This window comes from Gorilla gorilla, chromosome 14, assembly GCF_029281585.2.
Source record: "Gorilla gorilla gorilla isolate KB3781 chromosome 14, NHGRI_mGorGor1-v2.1_pri, whole genome shotgun sequence".
NCBI lineage: Eukaryota > Metazoa > Chordata > Mammalia > Primates > Hominidae > Gorilla > Gorilla gorilla.
Window position 1 is genome coordinate 25,045,914 of NC_073238.2, and position 8,044 is coordinate 25,053,957.

Sequence of the window (8,044 nt, forward strand, 5' to 3'; positions counted from 1 at the left end):
CAGGCATGGTGGTTTACATCTGTAATCCCAGCACTTTGGGAGGCCGAGGTAGGCAGATCACTTGAGGTCAGGAGTTCGAGACCAGCCTGACCAACATGGTGAAACCTCGCCTCTACTGAAAATACAAAATTAGCCAGGCGTGGTGGCAGGCGCCTGTAATCCCAGCTATTCTGGAGGCTGAAGCAGGAGAATTGCTTGAATCAGGGAGGCGGAGGTTGCAGTGAGCCAGGATCGTGCCACTGCACTCCAGCCTGGGCGACAGAGTGAGACGCTGTCTCAAAAAAAGAAAGAAAAGAAAGAAAGAAAGAAGGAAGAAATGGAATAGACAGCCCTATTCATCACCCTGCAGGCTGAAGCCTAAATTCCTTGGCTTGACTCACTAGGTCCTGGAGAGCCCCTGCTACCCTCTGGCGAACATGCTCATCTCTTCCCCAGCTTTCCTTCTCACCTGACCACCAGTTTTCAGAACTCCTTCCAGTGGGCTACAAACCACCAGGCTGTCCCATCGCCCTTCCCCTTTCCACGAGGCCAGTTCCTACTTTTTCTTCGGCTCTTGCTTTAGACCTCTGCCCTCTGTGAGAATGGCTGTGTCCCCCTAAATGCTTCTGCCAACCTTGTGCTTTCCCCACTCACAGCTCTCATTGCCTGTAATGAAAGTGCCCAGATTAATGTCTGTATTGTCCCTAAACCCAGCGGAGATGGCAGCAGTTATCTGCCTTATTTCCCCTATTCAACAGCAGCTCAGTGAACAGTTGTAGGGTAACTGAAGTGAATATGAAAATATAGCTTAGGTGTTAGAAAAAGAGCTAAGAGGATCCTTTATAGGAGTGTTTATTTTATTTTATTTTATTTTTTGAGACAGGGTCTCACTCTGTCACCCAGGCTGGAGTGCAATGGCACAATCTCAGCTCACTGCAACTTCCACCTTCAGGGCTCAAGCAATCCTCCCACCTCAGCCTTCCAAGTAGCTGACTACAGGCACACATCACCACGGCCGGCTATTGTTTTGTATTTTTAGTAGAGACGGGGTCTTGTCATATTGCCCAAGCTGGTCTTGAATGCCTGAACTCCACCTGGCTGAGGCCTCCCAAAGTGCTGGGATTATAGGCTTGAGCCACGGCCACTGGCCAGTCGTGTTTATTTTATTTATTTATTTATATTATTTATTTATTTATTTTTTGAGACTGAGTCTCGCTCTGTTGCCCAGGCTGGAGTATAGTGGCGCAATCTCGGCTCACTGCAATGTCCACCTCCCAGGTTCAAGAGATTCTCGTGCCTTAGCCTCCCGAGTAGCTGGGATAACAGGCACCCACCATCACACCTGCCTAATGTGTTTATTTTTTTAAAAAAAGAAACTGTATCTTTAGAGAAAATGTATACATGCATACTTTGCTACATTTTTGTTGATTGTTACATTTTACATTTGTATAACAATACAGGCAAGTCATCTTTGCACTCATAACCACATCTTTTATGGAACATCAAGCCTACTCTGAGGTACAGGCTTTCAGAAGCCTGAATTTGGAGGACCGTGCCTGATCCAAATGTAGTCTCCAGAATCAAAACTGCTCAAAATAATCATTCATGGTTCTCAGACCAAATAAGATCTACTTAGAAACATTTCTCGACAGCACGCTGCCACACCGACGCAGACCCCGCTCTGCACGCCAGCCCCCCTGCACCCACCATGGCCACAGTTCAGCAGCTGGAAGGAAGATGGTGCCTGGTGGACAGCAAAGGCTTTGATGAATACATGAAGGAGCTAGGAGTGGGAATAGCTTTGTGAAAAATGGGCGCAATGGCCAAGCCAGATTGTATCATCACTTGTGATGGCAAAAACCTCACCACAAAAACTGAGAGCACTTTGAAAACAACACAGTTTTCTGGTACCCTGGGAGAGAAGTTTGAAGAAACCACAGCTGATGGCAGAAAAACTCAGACTGTTTGCAACTTTACAGATGGTGCATTGGTTCAGCATCAGGAGTGGGATGGGAAGGAAAGCACAATAACAAGAAAACTGAAAGATGGGAAATTAGTGGTGGAGCGTGTCATGAACCATGTCGCCTGTACTCGGATCTATGAAAAAGCACAATAAAGATTCCATCATCACTTTGGACAGGAGTTAACTAAGAGAATGACCAAGCTCAGTTCAATGAGCAAATCTCCATACTGTTTCTTTCTTTTTTTTTTTCATTACTGTGTTCAACTATCTTTATCACAAACATTTTACATGCAGCTATTTCAAAGTGTGTTGGATTCATTAGGATCATCCCTTTCGTTAATAAATAAATGTGTTTCTGCTAAAAAAAAAAAAAGAAAAAAGAAAAAGAAACATTTCTCGGAGAAACCCTGTCTCTACTAAAAATACAAAATTAGCCGGGCATGGTGGCACATGGCTACTCCATCCCAGCTACTCAGGAGGCTGAAGCAAGAGAATTGCTTGAATCCAGGAGGCAGAGGCTGCGATGAGCCGAGGGTGAGCCAAGATCGCGCCATTGTACTCCAGCCTGGGTGACAAGAGCGAAACTCCGAAACTCCATGTCCAAACAAAAAAAGAAACATTTCTCTGAGCCAAGATAATGTTGAGGAGGAAATGATTACAGAATAGCATATATGTATCATAATCTTATGTAAAATGGTGTAAATCTATAATTATGTATGCATACAATATGTGCAAAGTAGTAATGTTCATCAAGTTGTAAACAATGGTTATCTCTGAACTAGGATTCCAAATGACCTTTCCCCTTTTTTTTTGAGACAAGTCTCACTCTGTTGCCCCGGCTGGAATGCAGTGGTGCAATCATGGCTCACTGAAGCCTCAACCTCCTGAGCTTAAGCAATCCTCCCGCCTCAGCCTCCCAACGTGCAGGGATTACACACATGAGCCACCACACCCAGACTAAATATGTGTTAAACTAAAGCAGAAGCATCATTGCCTGAGTAGGCTCTATAGGAAGAAAGAGGAGACAAGTGAGGAAAGGAGAGAGAATGAAAAAAAGAGACTTAAATTGTAAGCATTGAAGTTTAGGATGGGAAGGCAATTCACATTTAAACCTCAGGGCCCCATTTAGGCTTCTACCTCCCTGACCACTGGGAGGCTGGTTGCTTTTCACCCCTCTGGGTTCACTTCTATTTGTCTGTGAGCTGTCAGCATCCTTCCCCCCTTGTCTTGCCCTGCCTCTGCCAGGGAGGCAGAGTTGGGAGTCGTGGCACAGGCATGCATGCTGTGCAGCCTCCCACACCTGCACCCTGAAAGACCAACATACACCCTAAGAAACCTGATACACAAGCACAAACTGATAAGATACCCAAAAAGGCAAAGGCAGACAGATAGCAAAACATGGCTAATATTACACAGTACTGCAAGAGAAAGTAACACCAAAACAAAACAAAACACAGACATCATCTCTCAGTTCCTTCTCAAAAAAAAAAAAAAAAAAAAAAAAAAAAAAAGGCCAGGTGTAGTGGCTCACACCTGTAATCCCAGCATTTTTGGAGGCCGAGGTGGGCAGATCACTTGAGGCCAGGAGTTCGAGACCGGCCTGGCCAACTATGGCCAACATGGTGAAACCCCCCATCTCTACTAAAAATACAAAAAATTAGCCGGGTATGGTGGCTGGCACCTGTAATCCCAGCTACTGGGAGGCTGAGGCAGGAGAATTGCTTGAACCTGGGAGGCGGAGGTTGCAGTGAGCTAAGATTGTACCACTGCACTCCAGCCTGGGCAACAGAGTGCAACTCTGTCTCAAAAAAAAAAAAAGCATGGGTGTGGTGGTGGCTCACACCTGGAGTCCTAGCACTTCGGGAGGCCAAGGTGGAAGGCTCTCTTGAGGCTAAGAATTTGAGACCTGCCTGAACAACATACAGAAACCCTGTCTCTACAAAAAATAAAAAAACTAGCTAGGTGTGGTGGTGTGCGCCTGTAGTCCCAGGTACTTGGGAGGCTGAACAGGAAGACTGCTTGAGACCAGGGAGTTGGGCCTGCAGTGAACCATGGTCATGCCCCTGCACTCCAGACAGGGTGAGGTGGGTAGTTTTTCACTTGATCTCCTCCTTATTGTAACTAACGTTTAAACAAGTCTCAGACCTGGTGCAGAGGTGCATGTACCTCCATTGCTGGACAAGGCCTGACTTTTGCCTGCTGGTAGGGCCTCCTCAGTTCTAACCAGACTTCTGTGACCTCATTCTCTATCCTGGTTCCATTTTCCACTTTGTGACTTCATCAGTTAAAGATCCCATTTCAGCCACCAAGGTTGAGAGGCCCCAAGACCCACTTCCTTTACAGAATCAACCCTGGGGTGGCTTTAGGACTGGGCTCTTTGGAGCTCATCCTTGGACCCACAGTGGAACACTGGTCTGTGCTGACATCTTCAGATACCAGTCAATGGGCATTTGGCTCCTTGCTTCCACTGACCTCTTGAGTACTTTCAATGATCGGTGTCAAGGGTGCCCCTGCTGCTGTTTCTAGAGCATCTCTGCAACCCACGGTGGCCTCTCCTCTCTCTGCGGGCCATGGACAGCACAGTCCCTTCAGCCCTGAAGCTGCCCCAGCGGCTGGCACTGAACCCAAGGGAGAGCCCAAGGAGTACGGAAGAGGAGGAGCCCCACCTGCTGAGCAGCTTGGCTGCAGTCCAGACCCTGGCCAATGTCATCCGGCCTTGCTATGGCCCCCACGGCCGGCAGAAGTTCCTGGTGACCATGAAAGGAGAAACAGTGTGCACGGGGTGTGCCACTGCCATCCTCAGGGCCCTGGAGCTGGAGCACCCAGCGGCATGGCTCCTCCGGGAAGCAGCCCAAACCCAGGCAGAGAATAGTGGGGATGGCACAGCCTTTGTGGTTCTGCTGACGGAAGCCTTGCTGGAACAGGCAGAGCAACTGCTGAAGGCCGGCCTGCCTCGCCCACAGCTCCGGGAGGCCTACACCACAGCCACTGCAGAGGTCCTGGCCACACTGCCCTCCCTGGCCATCCAATCTCTGGGGCCTTTGGAAGATCCGTCCTGGGCCCTCCATTCTGTGATGAATACCCACACCCTGCCCCCCATGGACCACTTGACCAAGCTGGTGGCCCATGCCTGCTGGACTATCAAGGAGCTAGACGGCAGCTTCAAGCCTGAGCGTGTTGGGGTGTGCGCGCTGCACGGAGGGACACTGGAGGATTCCTGCCTCCTCCAGGGGTTAGCAATATCTGGGAAGCTCTGTGGGCAAATGGCCGCAGTGTTAAGTGGTGCCAGGGTGGCTCTCTTTGCTTGCCCCTTTGGTTCTGCCCATCCAAATGCACCAGCAACGGCCTGTCTTTCTAGTCCTGCTGATCTAGCTCAATTTAGTAAAGGAAGCGACCAATTACTAGAAAAGCAAGTAGGCCAGCTGGCAGCCGGGGGAATTAATGTGGCAGTGGTGTTGGGGGAGGTCGACGAGGAGACCCTCACACTGGCAGACAAGTATGGCATCGTGGTGATTCAAGCTAGGTCTCGGATGGAGATCATTTACCTGAGTGAGGTGTTGGACACACCTCTGCTGCCTCATCTGCTCCCTCCCCAGAGGCCAGGCAAGTGCCAGAGGGTTTACAGGCAGGAGATGGGAGATGGTTTGGCTGTGGTATTTGAATGGGAATGTACAGGCACACCTGCCCTCACCGTGGTTCTCAGGGGAGCCACCACCCAGGGGCTGCAGAGTGCAGAGCAGGCAGTCTACCATGGCATTGATGCCTATTTCCAGCTATGTCAAGATCCCAGACTAATCCCAGGAGCTGGGGCCACAGAAATGGCTTTGGCAAAAATGCTCTCTGATAAAGGAAGCAGATTGGAAGGGCCCAATGGGCCTGCATTCCTAGCATTTGCCCAGGCCCTGAAGTATCTTCCTAAAACCTTGGCAGAGAATGCAGGCTTAGCTGTCTCAGACGTGGTGGCAGAAATGAGTGGAGTGCACCAAGGTGGGAACCTCCTAATGGGTGTGGGAGCTGAAGGGATAATAAAGGTGGCCCAGGAAGGGGTGTGGGACACCCTAATAGTCAAAGCCCAAGGATTTCGAGCAGTGGCTGAGGTGGTGCTACAGCTCGTGACTGTAGATGAAATCGTAGTGGCCAAGAAAAGTCCCACACATCAGCAGATCTGGAATCCTGACTCTAAGAAGACAAAGAAACGCCCACCTCCTGTGGAAAAAAAAAAAAATCCTTGGAATGAATAACTAGTGATACCCTCAATAAAACAGGGATTGCCAAGAAGGGAACAATCACCCCAAAAATGAATGTTTGCCTTTATTCCATGTTTGGTACTTGATTCGGTTTCTTTAAATAAAAACATGAAGGAACATAAAATTTCTTTTCATGTGCTTAGTTCCTTTCCAGTTCTCGAATTTTTTTTTTTTTTTTTTAGAGATGGAGTCTTACTCTGTTGCCCAGGCTGGTGTGCAGTGGCGTGATCTTGGCTCACTGCAACCTCCGCCTCCCTGGTTCAAGAGATTCTCCTGCCTCAGCCTCCTGAATAGCTGGGACTACAGGTGCGCACCACCACGCCCAGCTATTTTTTTGTATTTTTAGTAGAGACGGGGTTTCACCATATTGGCCAGGCTGGTCTCGAACTCCTGACCTCATGATCCTCCCGCCTCAGCCTCCCAAAGTGCTGGGATTACAGGCAAGAGCCACCATGCCCGGCCACTTCTTGACCTTTTCATTTTCTGTTTCTCTCTCAGATTCTCTTCCTTTCCTATGATAAGAGCAGGATTCAATTCTATTAAGATTTTTAAACTGAGTACCTATGTGGGCTTTGGGCATGCAAAACACAGTGCAGCAATCTCTTCCCAACTATTTGAGCATTCCCTGCATGATATTCTGACATATATGGACTTATGTCTAGATGTCACTTTAGGAGTCTGAAAACATCAGTTGCAGCTTACAAGAGTGGTCAGTCCTTCCCGTTGTGGTTATTTGAAAAAAAAGAAGGGACTATCATCTTAAAGCACACACAGAGAGAGAGAGAGAGAGAGAGAGAGAGAGCAGGAAAAGGGGCTGCTGTGCTGGCAGGCAGAAATGTAACTTAAAAAAAAAAATCCTTGCCTGGCACAGTGGCTCATGCCTATAATTCCTGCACTTTGGGAGGCTGAGACAGGAAGATCGTTTGAGTCCAGGAGTTCAAGACCAGCCTGACCAACATGGAGAAACCCCATCTCTACTAAAAATACAAAAAAGTAGCCGGACGTGGTGGCACATGCCTGTAATCCCAGCTACTTGAGAGGCCCAGGCAGGAGAATTGCTTGAACCCGCGAGGCAGAGGTTGTTGTGAGCTGAGATGATGCCATTGTACCCCAGCCTGGGCAACAAGAGCAAAACTCTGCCTCAAAAAAAAAAAAAAAAAAATTAGCCAGGTGTGGTGATGCATACCTGTAGTCCCAGCTACTCAGGAGGCTGAGGTGGGAGGATCACTTAAGCCCAGGAGATCGAGGTTGCAGTGAGCTGTGATTGTGCCACTGCACTCCAGCCTAAGTGACAGAGCAAGACCCTGTCTCAACAAAACAAAACAAAACAAAACCAGCAAACATCCTTGGCATAGATAACAGAAGATAAGAACACATACCTTAGGATTATGCTAAGGTTGTTGTGTAGGTGAGGAGAAAGCTGAGGGTAGGGGGAAGAGCTAGGATTGGACAACCTTGGGCATTAAAGAAGGGGTCTAAGCAGAGGTGAGTGGGTTCAGCACCTAATACCCAAAGCTTTTTCCACATTTTTAACCATCCAAGTTACTCTAGGAAAAGATCAGAACCTATGGGACAGAATCTAGGAGATGAGAAGGTACAATCTCTTAGAATCATAAAAATAAAAAAGCTTTAGGCATATGCAGAGAGAATGAGACTCAAGAAACCATTGTCTTATAGCACGCATATTAGCCGCAACACAGCAAAACAAAATTTTATTTATTTATTTATTTTGAGACAGAGTCTTGCTCTGTCACCCAGGCATAGTGACTGGTGTGGCCCAGGCACCAGTGCAGCGGTGCAGTCTCAGCTCACTGCAACCTCCACCTCCTGGGCGCAAATGATTCTCCTGCCTCAG

The 8,044-nt window shown here is 48.2% G+C and overlaps 1 protein-coding gene and 1 pseudogene across 1 annotated transcript; both read left to right on the forward strand.

The window, feature by feature from the left end:
• The first annotated feature begins 1,442 nt into the window (after window positions 1-1,442).
• Window positions 1,443-2,165, forward strand: LOC101132439 (putative fatty acid-binding protein 5-like protein 3; annotated as a pseudogene).
• A 2,122-nt stretch (window positions 2,166-4,287) lies between these two features.
• Window positions 4,288-6,313, forward strand: LOC101132815 (putative T-complex protein 1 subunit theta-like 1). The gene has a single exon (XM_019030614.4). The coding sequence runs from the start codon at window positions 4,513-4,515 to the stop codon at window positions 6,181-6,183; it is 1,671 nt and encodes a 556-aa protein (XP_018886159.3). The 5' UTR covers window positions 4,288-4,512; the 3' UTR covers window positions 6,184-6,313.
• The last annotated feature ends 1,731 nt before the right edge of the window (window positions 6,314-8,044 follow it).